General features: G+C 64.3%; 1 protein-coding gene across 4 annotated transcripts in view; it reads left to right on the top strand.

The window, feature by feature from the left end:
• Positions 1–15,587, top strand: part of GNAO1 (G protein subunit alpha o1) — a 128,265-nt gene that overhangs the window by 97,950 nt on the left and 14,728 nt on the right. For all 4 annotated transcript variants that reach the window (XM_028501919.2, XM_036011863.1, XM_028501920.2 and 1 more), the window contains exons 4-6: positions 9,938–10,098; positions 11,331–11,459; positions 12,912–13,041. In XM_028501919.2, the coding sequence (XP_028357720.1) occupies positions 9,938–10,098; positions 11,331–11,459; positions 12,912–13,041 (420 nt within the window). The remainder of the gene's footprint in view (positions 1–9,937; positions 10,099–11,330; positions 11,460–12,911; positions 13,042–15,587) is intronic.

The following is a 15,587-nucleotide window of genomic DNA, read 5'->3' on the forward strand; positions in this document are numbered from 1 at the left end:
CCTCTGACCCTCAGCGGGGTGCAGCCCCTGCAGGGGTGCAGCTCTCCCCACCCCCTTGCTGCAGACATACCGTGAGAGGCAGACGCTTCGCTCGCCATCCCACCTGCCTCATGTGAGCGCTGCCAGCACCAGTGTGCTAACTTTGGCTCCCCAGGTGGGCACCAGCCAGGCCCCCTAGGAGCTCTGCCCCCTTAGCAGTGGGGCTGCAGACAGCAGGTGAGCATCCCAGGTGCTGGCTTTCCCAGGCCCTGCCCCCAGACCCTGGGGGCCCCTGGCCTCGCGCTGCCCCCAGACTTGCTGGGTGACCTTGGACAAAGCCCCCGCATCCTTCACCAGGCCTCGGTTTCCCCCTCGGGAGATGCGGTGGTTGAAGCAGAGGGGAAGTCAGGCTGCACGGTGATTAAGAGCGTAAGCGCCAGAGCCGGACATCTGGGCCTCAAGCCCCAGCTCTGCCACTTACTCTCCAGGCGTCGGTGGGCCAGTCTCGTGGCCTGTCTGAGCTTCCGTTCCTCTGGCTGTGCAGGGGGAAGATGGTAATACGTGTGGACATTCAATGAACTAAAGCCCAAGGGAAGTGCTCGCTAAATACTAGCTACTGTTATTATCTCTTAGGTGTCTTTCGTGTGCGTGTGTGTGCGTGTATGTGTGCACGTGTGCATGTGTGGCCAGGTCCCAGGCTCCCAGAAGACACTGGGGAAGCTCTGGTCCTCTGGGCTTACTGGCTGGCCATCCCTGGCCCCTGACGGGAAAGGTCCCTCCTCAGCCCCAACCCAAGCGCCACTAGCCTGCAACCAAAACTCACAATCCTTGATTTTTTGACTGAGAGCTGTCGGCTGTAGCTTAAAGCCCCACCTCTCAGCCCGTGAGGTCCCCGGGGAATCAGCCACACCCGGGCGGATGGAGGCCTCGTCCCCCGGCCCTGGCCTGTGCTGGCTGGGGGGCCCTGAGAGGCCATCCGCCCAGGGCCCCTCCGAGCTGGGGCGCGTGCCGCCAGCGGTGAGGTGGCGAACGGGGCCATGTGTTTGCTGACGTGGGCTCACCTAGTCACAGGGGACCCCTCCGTCTCAGCTTGAGAACCTCCCCTGGACAGCCAGGCTGGTGCCGGTCCGCCCTCCACACCGCCGCACCGCCCCCTTGTCCACAGAGCTGGCCACAGGCCGCGAGGCCCTGCTGGGGTCCCGTGCTGGGGTTCTGCTTTTGTTGTGGCCGTGCGCATGGGAGTCTTTATTTAAAGCACGGCACTTCATACAGAGTGTTCGCTTATCGTGGGGATACGAAGTGCGCGAATTTCACGGCGTGTCTAAGAAAGGTAACGAGCAGTCGACCTCGGGCGGAGCGGGACCTGGGCAGAAGTTATGAAGGTGCTGGGGGCTATGTTTGGGGAAGAGTGGTCTGAGCACCTGACCACCAGACGCAGCTCAGCCCCGACTGCCCGTCTCCCAGACAGACCGCCCTCCCACAGCCTCCGCCCCACGCCGGCTTCTCCGTGAGGCCCAGGCCTTGCTCAGCCGGCAGCACCTCCATGGGGGAGCCATCCCTGTCCCCACAGCTTGCCCCCTGGATACGGGCTTGGGCAGGCAGGGCCCAGATCCCACTGGCCGCTGTCTGCCCCGCACCTGCCGTGGGCCAAGCCAGCCTGCGGTGACAGGACGCTCACGGGTCTGGCACTGGCTCCTCCCACAGAGCTGGGCCAGGGCCAGGGGCGGGGGCAGGACACCACACCCATCACAGGGGCTGGCAGGTGGCTTCCTAGTGGAAGCTTTTAGGTGGCAGGTGCTGGACCCAGTGACAGGGCCTCGGAGGACTCAGGCCACAGTCACCCCCACTCCCCGCACCCCCTGGCTCCCAGGTCTTGAAAAAAAAAAAAAAAAACAGAAAACGCTGCTTCCGGAAGATCCCAGGGTCTGGGGGCGGAAAGGGGTGTGATCCTTTAGAAAACGAGGTCCCTCAGAAGTCCCGAGCCCTCTCCGCCTCCACAGTGGGCAGTGGGGCCCCAGCCAGAGGAGGTTCTCAGAGGGCCCGGGACGACTGCCTGACGAATCCGGAAGCTCGGGCTGCCTTCCGAACCTACCTGGAGATCTCAGACAAGCCCTAACAAAGCCACAGGCCCCGACAAAGACGGGTCGTGCGACCTAGGGAAGGACAGTCGGGGGGCACTTCTCCCCAGTGTGTCCCGGGCACCAGCTGACGGGCTGCGGAGAGCCAGGCGGTACGTGCTCTTTACGCCAATTATGAGCGTTCTCAAGGCCAAGGCCCCACTCAGCAGTGGGTGTACGGCGGATAAACGAGTAAATGGGTGGACAGGTAGGTGGGTGGCTGGATAGATCCAAGAGGAGTGGAAGGAACGGGTGCACGAATGAATAATTAAGGGATAGACAGATGCCGTGGAAGGACGGAAGGAAGGCGGAGGGATGGGTGGGTGTGGAAGTGAGTGGATGGATGCACAAGGGTGGCTGGCGGGCCGATGATGTCATGGATGGGTGGATGGCTGAGTGGGTGGGTGCAGCATGTTTGAGAGGCATGCACCCTAGCTGGGTGTTACAGGGACATGCGGGTGGATGGATGGATGGAGCGAGGACGGGCAGGTCTGAAAGCAGGCAAGACTGGAAGCAGCACCCAGTCTTTGCTGCTGCTGCTGTTGCTGCAGGGTCTTTCTGGGGAACTAGGAAGGCTCCCTCCTTCCCTAGGGCACGTGGTACCCTAGGAGGGCCCCAGCTCCCCGAAGTCTGAGACCCGAGATCTCGGCGTGCTAAACTTGCTGAACACAGGCCTTGCTAGACCCCTTCCCTCGCCCGAGTGAAGGAAGGGCCCCGAGGATGCCTGGCCCCCAGCCACTACATGCCTGCAGGGCCCCAGTTACTGCCACTAACGAAGACACCGCACAAATGTCTAACGTGCTCCTGGGGTGGCCTCACGTCCACTGAGAGTCCCAATCAGGGAGCGATCGGCCAGCCCACGGCCAGGAAATGAGCCCCTTCCTGGGAGAGGTGGGGGAGTGGGCCCCCCTTTCCACCGCTCCCCACACTGTTTGGAGGCCCAGCTGCAGAGGGAGGGAGGGGCGCGCCCCTGCCTGTGTGAGATGGACGGACCAGGACTGCTGCTTTTTCCCAGACGCAGCGGCCTGGGTGGCACGGGTCTGCCAGTGACTGAGCGCCCAGAACGCTCCCCGCCACTGCCATCTCCACCTGCTAGAACCGCAGCACCCCAGTGGGGCCTGTGGCAGCTGGACCTCTCCGCCCTGGCCCCGTGAGGGACAGAGTCAGCAGCCAAGGAAGGCAGCCCTTCCCCCTGGGCCTGGCCCTCCCTGGTCTCCAGGGCTCCCTCTTCGCGTGGCCTGTGCACTCCTGCCCCCTGGTGGGAGCTGGGACCACTGCTCTTACATTGCATGGGGTAGGGCAGGGCCGGATGGGTGCTTCTGCCTGCAGCCGGAGGAATGGGTGCTTGTGTGTGTGTGTGTGCACTCACGCACTCACACTTCGCGTGGCCGGAAAGATTAGAGACGGGGGGTGGGGGAGACGGAGAGGCCCAAAGCAGCTCCTCAGATGGAAGGCGTTATTATTCTAATTACCGTGATTATTGTTATCAGATGATCACGCCTGCCTGACGTCTCGTACAAAGCAGGCCTATTCAATGTCGGCTTGTCATTTGTGTCAGAGGGACTTCATCTTTGCTTCTAATAACTAACATTTGCAGGGCTTTTTATGTTGCAAAGCTGTGTTGCGTCCTTAGCCTGCACAAACAACCCTGGGAGGCGGGAACCGGCGAGACCAGAGGCTCAGGCAGGTTAAGTGGTCTGTCCAAGGTCGTGAGGCGTAAAAGCTGCAGAGCTGGCACTTGAACCCGGGTCACCAGGCTGAAAAGTCTCGTTCACTTCCGCACCATACTTTGGCATCTCGTCTCTTGGGAGGGCAAAGGCTCTTCATCACACATCAACTCCGAGCCCCTTTGCCGCTGATGCGTGTTGACAAGTCCACATTGCCCTGAAGATAGGGGACGCATTTTGAAGACCTGAGTGTCACAAGTGACATTGGGCATCTCAGACTAGGTGCTGCGTGTGCCGGGCACCTCCAAGCCCCTGGCAGGGAATGGAATACATGGGGCCATCGTGACCAGTGGCTCAGCTGGGCTGATGCCAGCTTCCCTTGGTCACCCCGTTCCCTCATCCCCCCCCATGGTGGGGCGCAGCACCAGCCACACCTCTGGGAGGCGTGAGCAGGAGATGCTAGGGTGGGGGAGCTATCTGTGCCCCAGCAGGTGGGAGCCAGGGCAGCAGGCGGACCAGGCTCTGCTTGGGCCCCTTCCCCTAGCATGGGGCCTGGCCCTCAGGACCAGCTGGCTGACTGGAGACAACTGTCCGGACGGCGAGTCCCTCACCCCTAGGTGCCCGTGGGCAGTCCCACTGGCCGTCACCTGGATCTCAGGTGCTGCTTCCCACGCACACTCATGACCAGCCCCCAGAAGCACATGTGCTCGTGACAAGAGGCCCGTGGCCAGCACACCACAGTGGGGGACCCCTGGGTGCTACCAGCTCAGGCACGTGGCTACCCTCGCCACCACACTGGGCACCCTGCCCCCCCGCAGGGGCCCAGAGCGCCCGTGTCTGGGAGGCACCCTGCACTGAGCTCCCCACCGCACCACTGCTGGAGATGTCCCTTCATCCCCCTGCCCACCCCTTTCTCCACATGCAAACAGACGCGGTGCCGGGGCGACCCCCGGGGGCTCTGCAGAGTCGTGGGGCTCCCCTCTTGCACCTCACCTGCGCCCGGAGCGGTCAGGCCACTTATATGTCAACATCCCATCGAACCAGAAATGTTATGCTGGCCCCAATGAGAAGAAGTGTCCGTGCTGTTTTTAAGTCTTTGACGTGTTGAGAAGACTCCTGCAAGCACCCTGGGAAGCCACAGCCTCCCCAGAGCCTCCCGGTCCCGACCCCGTCACAATGGCCTCTTGCCTGCAGTTCTCGTTCCCAAATGCAAGGTGTGACCCGAGCCCCCCAAGCTGGCGTGCTCTCCCGACCCCTCTCTTGGCCCCGCTTTGCTCAGTGATGGCTCCACGGTCTCTCGGGCCTCCCTTGAGAGCCCCTCTTCCCCAGCAGCCCCCACAGGTGTCCTGGGGCCCAGTGGGGCGGTGGGGGCTGGAGGTTATTCTGGTTTGGTAAATGTGGGTTCCTTGCCTATGCCCGAACTACGCACCAAGGCTGGTGGGGTGGATTCACTGGACCCAGGGGACAGATCAGCCCCCCTCAAACTGCTCAGGCTGACTGGGGGAAGGAGCCTCCCTTCAAAGGAGCCGGGGCGCTGGTGCCCAACAACGAGGGAAGGAGGCCACATCAGTGGAGAAGGCAGCCGTCCACCGCAAACGCATTGAGCGGAGAAGAGGGGGCGGGCCGCTCTCCTGCAGAGCTGCCCCCTTGGGAGCCCAGGGCGTGCCTTCTCCGGAAGATGAGTCACACTCCTAGGTCAGACCCGGGCTGTGTGGTCTGTCATACCTCGCGCCCTGCCTGGACCCCTGGGTACGCTCTGACCAGCAAGAGGTGGCAGTGCCGTGGGGGCATAGCAGAGGGCACACGCCCCCGTCTCTGACCCAGGAGGAGACCTGCATGGGAAGGTCATGCCCAGTGTGAGCCCCGTCCCCTCGGTCCCAGGACATCTGGGAAGGCAGGCAGAGGAAGGGACAAGGACCTCCCCTGGCACTCTTAATTGCTTGTTAAGCTTGCCCCCGCCCCAGGGCTGGGCCCAGCCTGGCACCCTCCGCAGTCCCCCGGGGCACATTGGCTGGGCCCCTCCTCCCCTCCCAGCCTCCTTACCCGGTACCCTTCCCTTTGCTCCGGGGGCTGGGCTGGGCACCAGTGCGTCCTCAGCTCTGGCCCCGGGTTACCAAGCCCTGCCTGAGACGCAGGCCCGGGGCAGTTGGTGGGGGAGCACAGTAGGCGAGGTTCACCTTGGGTCCAGGCTGTTACTGGCCGTGTGATCTGGGGCCAGGTACCTCACCTCTGAGCCTCGGTCTCCCCTCTGTTGAGCAGGATGGCTACCTGAGAGGTACATGATTGTGCTAGACGCAGGTCTTATTGGAGTCGACCAGATGGGAATGTCTGGGGGGTGATGGGATGGAGTGAGAAGTCGGGGCCGTGCCTGATGTTAAAACGCCAAGGATCCATTCAGCCTAGGACCAGCTGTGTCCTAGAAACTGTGCGGGACCCAGGGTATCGTGAAAAATCAGGACAGTGCTCCTGCCCCGGGCAACAGTCGCCTGCGCCAGCTGGGACAGGGGTGGTTGGTGTGCTGTGGGGGCAGACTCCACCTGGGGGCATCCAGGAGGGCTTCCCTGAGGCACTGACACTCGAGTCGGGGAAGGGCCAGGGAAAGGGGGGCCAGGGAAAGGGTGACCAGGGCGGACGGAACACCCCGAGGCGAGGCTGCCCTGGTTGACGTGGGGAACAAGAAGGGCTGTGTGCTTGGAGTCTCCCGGGAGGGCCCGGGGGGAGCAGATTGAGACGCAGAGGGGCTTTGGAGGCCCAGGCCGGGAGTTCGGGGTGCGGGAGTGATGGGGGGGCGCTGGGGGCGCTTACGCAGGAGGAGTTGGTTGGTGTGTCCGTTAGGGTTGGGTGTGACTGTGAATGCCTGGGACCCGGAGGACAAGGACGTGAATCGGATGGTTCATTTTAAACGGGAAAGAAGAAATCCAGGGGGTACAGAGTGCCCACAAAGTTGTCGAGGGCCTAGACTTTCAATTTCCAATCACTGCTCCACTGCCCCGAAGGTGGAGAGAGCTGGTCTTCCTGATCCAGATCGGCGGCAGCTAGGGCCCCAGCTGCCACACCCAAGGTCCAGACTTCAGGAAAACGGGGTGGGGGCGGGGAGCAGGCACCCTCCCTTTAGAGAGACCTCGCTACACCTCGGCTGATCTCTTTTTGGGTGGAACTTGCCACAGTGTCACTCCTGGCTGCAGGCAAAGTGAGGGAGCGCAGCCTTGTGGCTGGGTGTCGGTTTGCCCAGCTAAACACGTGCACTGTTCTTGTCCTGAGGGCGGAGGGAGAACTGGGGTGCCGGTCTCCTGCCGGCAGCTGTGTCGGGGGCAGACTGGAGAGGAGCAAGAGGCAGGCAGGGAGCCCCTAGGAAGGGACGTGGGGCAGGCAGGAGAAAGACAGCAGTGGCTCGGACACAGGCACGTGCGAGAGGAGGCCGGGAGAAGTGGACTGGCTGAAGCAGGTTTCAGAGAAAAACCCTCAGGACGCCTGACACTGGGGGGAAGCGGCACAGCCTAGGACAACTCCCGGTCTGCATTTGGACCCGTGGTGGCAACATGAGCTGGGGGAGACCTGACAGGGACAGCTGGGGGTGGGGGGACAGCCAGCACAGACCTCGAACTGCCCCCCCAACCTCTCCTAGCTGAGGGGATGAAGCAGGGAGGACAGCCCCAGGCCCCTGGCTGACCACTGGCGAGTTCCCAGGCCACAAGCTGTGCAGTGTATCCTGCTTCAGCAGGACCCCAAATTCCAGGTCTCATGGCGGCCTTGCAGAGGCCTCTCCATCACACCCTCCCTGCGGCTGCCCTGCGAGGCTGTGGGGGGCTCAGGTCGGAGTGTGTCTCTCCCCCAGCAGGAGGCCAGCTGCCCTGCCCGCCCCTCAGGCCCTGACACCCTGCTCACAGACCCGGCCCGGAGGAGGAAGCGGGAAGACCTGGCCGGGTTCAGCAGCTGTGTCCCCGGCAAGCCGGGGAAGGCTGGAATTTCCCGAGGTCACCCCGCCACCTGGGAGTGGCATCAGCCCCTGACTCATAGGCCTGGGCCCTGTTTTCAGCCTTAGGTAGAGGCACCCCCCTGCTCCCCCACCCCTGCCTCCCTGAGTCACTGTCTACCTGGGACACCCAAGGCCACGTCCCAGGCCAGCTGCCCATGTCGATGCCCTGGGAGCTCAGATGCTGAAGACGCTTGTGTCGGAGCTGGGAACCTGGGAGGCCGGGCCCCTTGGGTGGACAGTGAGGGTCCAGGGACCCAGATCTGGGATTTGGGCTGGGCCTGCCGTGGCCCCCTTCCCGGGGCAGGTGTTCGGAGGGGGCGCAGCTGCCAGAACCTGCCCCTCGGCCTTGTGCTCTGCACAGAAACAGCTGCTTAGCTGGACAGCTCGGTTCCGGAAACGTCTCCCCAGCAGGCTTTGGTGCCACGTGCGTTTTGTGCAGAGTCTTTTGTCAGCCGCAGATCTTCCAGGAGCTAACCTCATTTCCTTTGTGTGTCTCCCGCCCCAAAGGCCACCTGCAAATTTCCAGCACCCCCCCCCCCACTCGCTTCCTGGGCCGCATGCCATGGCCGGGGCGTCTCGCTCGCCTCTGGCTCAGTCGGAAGGCGGGGGGTTGGAAGGGCTCGGGAGCAGCGTAATCGTCCAGTAGTAACTATTGTGTCTGTGAATTAAAGACCCCGACTCTGGGGGGCCGTGCGGTTAGGCAGATGGTGGGCCCGGCACACCCTACTCCCAGCCACACCAGGGCTCCGTGTCACCACGCCAGGAGGCAGAGGCGGCAGTCAGGAGAGAGTTCTGAGCAGGGCTCTGTCCTCTGGAGAAGTGTGCGCCCCTCGTCCTCCTCCTGGATGAATGGGGGGACTGGCAGGGGGATGTTCACAGGGACAGTGCTGGCCCAAACAAGCCAGGCCCCGTAAGGGCTGGGTGCAAAAGCGCCACATTTTTCCATGGGCTGGAGCGAGGCCCCGGCCACGCTCACAGTCGGGGAGAGAGGCCGTCTGTCCTTCCCGGAGGGGAGGAACTGCAAAGAGCTGGGCAAAAAGTCAGAACACAGTTCTGCAAAGCAGCCTCGGGCCCACGGCACAGGCGCCCACCGCGTCCCCATGTGGCGGCTGTGAACGGCTAAGCAAGGAGTGTGTGTCCAGCAATGCCCTCTGTAACTGTCCAGTGCAGGATGATGGGCCCGCCGCTTCGAGAGCCTTCTGAGTCTTCAGGGCCCGCCCCCTCCCAGTTCGGTGCCATGTGCACGCATTGGTAGTCTGTGAAGATGGCACACCCTGTCTGGTGCCCAAGGGGAGAGGCAGGGAGAGGACACCTGTAAGTCGTGGAGTCCTTTTAGGCAATCCCAGCGGAGTCTCCGCCTCTGCACGTTTGCCTTAAGCAAATAACCGCCCCCACCTGGACATGGGGGAGGGGGCGGGAGGCAGAGGAAGGGTGGGCTCTGTATCTTGTTACCCACCTCTCTATCTTTCCCTTGTTTATCCTTCCCTTGTTACCCACCCCTCTATCCTTCCCTTGTTTAACCAGTCCCCCCGCCCCGCCTGCCCCAATCCTAGGGAAAAGCAGGCACAGGCCAAGGGCAAAACATAAGTAAAATTAATACAATTAAGTTTTAACTTCGGGCCATCCAAGGGCCTGCGGTGCACGAGACTTATTACCGATGTCGGGTGGGTTCACCACGTGCACCGAGTGCAGCGCTGGCCTCGGGGCGCCGCAGGCCCAGGGCGCAGCTGCACTCAATTCTCCAAGAGCCAAAATGCCCGGGGGCTGGGACTTGCTCCACCTGGGGCAAGAAGGACGGAAAATTACCTTAGCCAAGAACACCAACACCTCCCCCCAAACAAAAACTGTACAGAACCCCTGTTCTCAGGGTGAATGGAAGCAGGGCGGGGGGGGATGTGCAGCTGGTGCTGGAGGGTGCAGAGCAGAGCCCTGCCCACAGAAACCCAAGGGCCGTGCAGGCAGGGTCGGAACCCCCGCTGCAGAAGGTCCCTGTGACGGCCGCCCGGAAGGCTGGCACAGAGACAGTCGTCCCCCAGGGCACTCGCAAACCAGACCCGAGGCACACGTCATGTCCGCAGAGTGGCCTGCTTCTCCCGACCGGGCTCAGGACTGAGCGTTGTCCTGGTGCCCCGGCAGGTGCCCAGCCAGGGCTTCTGTGCCCGCCGAGCCTCCAAGCCACCACCCCTCTCTCCTCCCAGGCCGACGCCAAGATGGTGTGTGACGTGGTGAGCCGGATGGAAGACACGGAGCCCTTCTCTCCAGAGCTGCTGTCCGCCATGATGCGCCTGTGGGGCGACTCAGGGATCCAGGAGTGCTTTAACCGGTCCCGGGAGTATCAGCTCAATGATTCGGCCAAATAGTGAGTGTCCTGGGCCGGAGGGAGGCCGCCAGCGGGGCAGCGCCTCGGGCGGGGATCGGTGGGGCAGAGGTCAGAGCTGCTGCCGGACACTCGACCTTGAGTGCCAGGGAGAAACAGGGAGGGGCTTCTCCTTCCGCACCCACTGAGAAAGGGGCGGGGCACTCCCAGCATGCATCCCGGCTCCTCCACCAGTCCAGGCCTCTGCACCCACTGCCCCCCCCCCCCCGCTGGACCGCAAGAGGCTCACCCATCACTCCTTTCAGCCCCCCACTCAAGTGCCACCCTGCCTGAGGAGCGTGCCCCACCATCCTATGTCAGATAGCAGCCCCCGGGATCTACCCCCTACGGACTGACCCGCGATTCCTTCTGATCTGACCTCCTGACGGGTCATAGGTCCGGGCGCTTGACCTGGGCGGGTGGGGTGCAAAGGCCTGGTCTGTCCCTGGAAGTGGCGGCTCGATGCAGAGGGCCTGGCCCCAGGCAGGCCCAGCCACCATCCGGCCCCGCGACCTCGGAGCATCCCTTCCACGAGCGCCAAATGGGAAGAGGCCCATGGACCCCTCGGCAAACACTGAGGAAGTGTGGAAGGGCTAGCTCATGCCGGCCGGATGTCCGGGTTCAAGGCCCGGCTCTCAGCTGGGCAAGGTGCCGGCCGCCACTGGCCCTCAGCTCTCTAATCCAGGGGTGTCCAACCTTTCGGCGTCTCTGGGCCGCACGTTACACACACACACACACACACACACACACACTAACGAACACTGATGAGCAAAGTAGAGGCTTTGAGTACATTTACGATGTTGTGTTGGGCGCATTTGTCGCCATCCTGGGCTGTGCGCGGCCCGCGGGTCACGGGTTGGACACCGCTGCATCTGTAGAACAGTGTGTTTCACTGGGGGATGAAGGGTGGGACCCACGCGTGTGAAGAATAGTGCCCAGCTGTGGCCGTGATCATCTGTCATGAAGAAATGACGAGGCAGCGTTGTAAGCACGTTGGTCTCGTTGAGAAGTGTGATCTTGTACCCAGAACTGTGCCCAGAGCCCCTTGTGGTCAGAATCAGAGGCTCTTTGAGAGGGTGCAGCCACCCCCCACCCCCACCCCACCCCCGGCCAAGGTGGTGCCATCTTTTCCACAGGGGCCTGTGAGGGGCCCCAGTGGACACTGGGCCCTGAAGGGGCGTGGCCCGGCCGTGCCCAGAGCTGGGTCCATGGGCCCCGTGTGTTGCTGTCCCCAGCTACCTGGACAGCCTGGATCGGATCGGAGCCACTGACTACCAGCCCACAGAGCAGGACATCCTCCGAACCAGGGTCAAAACCACCGGCATCGTAGAAACCCACTTCACATTCAAGAACCTTCACTTTCGGTGAGGCCCGGGGGACTTCAGAGCCCCCGCCCCAGAGGCCGACCTGCCTGGGGGCGTCGTGTTGGGACAGGCAGTTAGGTGGGAGGTGGGAGGAGGGACGTGTCTGCAGGCCTGTCTCCCACCAAGTTCAGGGTTGGGGTCAGCAGGGAGGCTTCCTGAAAGAGGGGCCCTGGAGTGGGGCTCTGAGGAGTGGAGAGGTTAAACCCACCTGCCCTGCCCCTCCTGCCTTCTGGGTGTGATATCTGGGTGCGTCGGGAGCAGGAGGAGAGGCCGGGAGGGGTAGGCAGGTGTGAGGCCCTATTGCCTGGCCTGCCCAGGAGGGCTGGCTTCCAGACCCCTTGCCGCCCACTCCCTCCCCTGGTGCCCGCCCGTTCTCACACACACGGAGGGGCTGAGGCTCTGCGTCCTGGCCCGGGCCTGGCAGGCGGCCCGTCCACAGAGCCTTGGGTGCTGCTCTGGGCACAGGTGCCTCCCACCTCCCCTGAATCTGGGAACGCAGCCTGGGCGCCTCCCGCCCCGCAGTCACTTCAATCTCGCCCGCTGTCCCCTCAGGGGTGCAAGCCAGGAGCCTGGGTGCCACGCTGCCCCCCAGGCCAAGTCCGAGAATAAGTGCTCCACAGGAGCAGCAGAGGCCGTGGGCCAGCACCGGGCATTGCAGATGGCGGAGCAGGACCCTGGGGAGGCGGGAACAGACAAGAACCACAGCTGTTCCTTGCCCGGAGCCCAGCCTGGTGTCTGGCTACAGTCCTCTGCCTGCAGGGCTGGGGTCCCGGGGCACGTGGGGTCCAGCACCTACCCCCCACCTCCAGCTGTGAGCCCGCTGAGGCTGCAGAGCTCTTAGCTCGGGGCCTCAGGGTGTGAGACGGCTCTTCCTTGCAGGGCACGGCCCTGCCTGCCCACAGCCTCTGCCCACCGCCCTCGTGCCCCCCAGGGAGGTGTCTGACAGAAGGAGAGGCCGAGGACAGGTGGCTTTGCAGACAGAGCTGGCTCAGACCCAGCCCTCCACGCCAGCTCTTGCCAGCACCACGGGCACTCGGCCCCTAGGTGCTGCGCTTGTCCTCCACCTAACAGGTGACAGTCCCTGCCCGCCTCCCTCCAGGCTCGTTGGGACTTTGCCCGGAGCATGGAGAGGAGCAGGCACGCCGAGAAAGCCAGGAGCAGGTGTGCTCCTGACAGGAGGGCCCCATGGAGGTGTGACTCAGGGGCCAGGCGAGGAGCACCCCAGGGAGACCCTGGAGGTGTGCGAGCAGGTGTCCCGCTCACTGCGTGGAAGCAGAGCCCTGCCGTGGGACAGACGGCAGAGGTGCCGGCCGCAGCACCTGGGGGTGCTCCCAGGGCAGCTCGGGCAGGTGCCCAGCCCTTCCTCCTCCCCCAGCCCCGGAGCTCCACCAGGCGCCCCCACCTGCCTGGGCCCCACCGCCCACCGCCCCAGCGTCCCCTTCTCGCCCGCAGGCTGTTCGACGTCGGGGGCCAACGATCTGAACGCAAGAAGTGGATCCACTGCTTCGAGGACGTCACGGCCATCATCTTCTGTGTCGCGCTCAGCGGCTATGACCAGGTGCTCCACGAAGACGAGACCACGGTGAGTGGCCTGCGCCCACCCGGCCCGTGGGGGCCCTGAGAGGCCTGGCCGTGACCGGCCTCTGAGGTGGCTGGGGGTTCTGTCGTTGGGCAAACGTCACCGGTGCAGCAGAAAAGGCAGCCGAGGGCCGGTGAGTTGGGGGCCCGGGGGACAGGCTGCTCCCAGCTGTCTTTGCAGACTCGGGTCTCGGGCAGCGCATGCCCCCTCGGCAAACAGGGCGGAGTCCCAGAGCCCATCAGGCCGGATCCGCATGCCGCCGACCCTAAAAGAAATGAGGGTGCTTCAGGCAGAACACGCATGAAAGGCGAATAGAGAGCAATTCTTCCTGCCGGCCGCGCTGCTGCTGCTGGGAGAGGCGTGCGGGGCGGCGGCAGGCGGGGCAGCCGGCAGGACGGTGGTGCCCCCCGAGGAGGGGGCCGGCCCAGGCTCCTGCCTCTGGCGTGTGTCGTATTCGGCCTGGGGCCTCGGAGGACGGCCAGACTGCCCTCGGAGGGGGCGTCCACCCGGCCAGGGGCTGCATCTGTCCGTCCTGGTCCTGGCTTGCTCCCCGATTCAGGCAGCTCCCTCTCCGCCTCAGTTGCTGTTACCTGTCAAAGGGGGGTGACAGTAGTACGGACCCGTGGGGTCACTGGTGACGGGCGAGAGCCTCTGCGTGAAGAGCAGGGACAGCGTGCCGTGCTGGTGGTTGTACTGTCTGTCCCTGGTGATCATCCCGGGGGAGTGGGGGGTCCACTGAGAGTCCCCATCTGGTCTACAGCCACACAGCGGGGGGCCTGTTCACACAACCTGCCAGGGAAGCGGGCCCTGGTGTGGGGCACCCCCAGGGTCACCGGAGACCAGCCCACAGCACCTCCCTGGAGTGGGCCCCTGGGCTGTGGGTCCCGCCCGTGGCACGGCCAGCTCGGTCTGTCGGCAGCACTCACAGGCCTCAGCCCGGGGCCTCTCGGTCACACTGAGGCTGGAGCCGGGCCTGTCTTCTCTCTGGGTCTTCTTTCCTCACCAGCCCTGTCCACGGGTCCCCCAGGCTGCAGTGAAGACCTGTTGGGCTTTGGGGTGCTGGCTACGTGGGGTGCAGTGCTGTGTGGGAAGGAGCCGCCGTCCTGAGGGAACTTTTGGCAGATTGGGGCCGGCGCCGCTGCCTGGGTGGGTGACCCAGACTCACGCCAGGTGCTGGCTTGTCCACCCTGCCCTCCCACCTCCGGGCCGAGATGAGCCACCGGGGTGGGAATCAGCAAAGCCCCCCAGCCCTGCCTTGTCCTGGGGGAGGCTCCTGGGGCCTCCGCCGCACAGCTCTCTCTGGTAACGCCGTCGTCATTCTCAGTGACCGCAGCGGGGTGTGGTATCTGAGGACACCAGCGCGGAGGGCGGGCCGGGGATGGACGCACAGCGCGGGCTGCGCTTGGACCCGTGCACGTGGGCCACCCCAGCTCCCCGGTCACTGTTGGTCCACCATGCTCTCTCGAGCCGCCGTTCATGGTCTGATGGGCCAGCCCTGTGGTCCGAGCTCCGTCCACTCGGTTTATCTCTTCCTGCGGGACCTGGGAGTGGGAGGCAGGGCTGTGGGTTTCAAAGAAAGCAAAGGGCTGGAGAGTGGAGGTCCCTTCTCCCTGAGCAGGCGCCTCCCCTGGGACCTGCCCCACCAGGCCTGCAGACAGCTCAGACCCAGTCCCAGGCCCGTCAGCCGTGGGCCATGGCCTCCCCCGCGCCTCTGTAGCGCAGGGTGGGAGCAGACGGATGTCGGGGTGGGGCTGGCAGCCCTGAGGCCGGAGCTGTGTGGCCCTCAGGCCTCCATCAACCACGGGGCTGGGCAGATGCCAGCCCTCAACACACCCCTCACCAGCCCTTGCTGCTGGGCAGGGCTTGGGTCCTGGGGCACTTGCCCCCCACGCTCCTCAGCCTCCCTGCCTTTCCTGTTCCTGGCCCGCCACTCCCCAACCTCCCCCCTTCTCCCCGTGTGTCCTGCCCTTCTTCACGAGGGCCAGAGAAGAGGACCTTGGGGAAGCCAAGGCACGTGGACCCAGGCCGGGGACTCCTCCTGGGGCCCTTCTTCCCTAAAGCGGACCAGCGGTGCGGCCCAGGACAGGGCAGCCGCCCCTCCAGGGGGCAGGAGTGGGTGCTCCAGCTTGACGACAGCCCCGGTGGCGGCAGCTCGTGGCCCAGGGCAGCAGGAGCGGCACCGTGGCTGCAGAACTAAGCCGACAACTGTGTGTCTGGGACCTGTGGCCGCGCTGGGCAGCTGCGGAGCCAGACGGATATGACCCCGGGTACAGTGCTGGCCCCGCCGCCGCGTCACGTGGCAGCCGCTCCACTTCCTGCTCCTTCACATGGTGACGGTGGGCACTCAGCCTCTGGAGCGGCTGTGAAGAGCCAGGACCCGCACTCGGGACCCCACTCAGGAGACGGCAGTGGTCGGGCTCGTCGTGGACCACGGACACTCGGCCCTGAGAGCCGGAGCCAGGCCCCACTGGCCAGCGCTTGGTCCCCAGCCGTCCTCTCTGGTCAGCGCTGCACATCCCTCCCTGACCTGGGGTGATACAGTTGGCCGA

This window comes from Phyllostomus discolor, chromosome 12, assembly GCF_004126475.2.
Source record: "Phyllostomus discolor isolate MPI-MPIP mPhyDis1 chromosome 12, mPhyDis1.pri.v3, whole genome shotgun sequence".
Classification (NCBI taxonomy): domain Eukaryota; kingdom Metazoa; phylum Chordata; class Mammalia; order Chiroptera; family Phyllostomidae; genus Phyllostomus; species Phyllostomus discolor.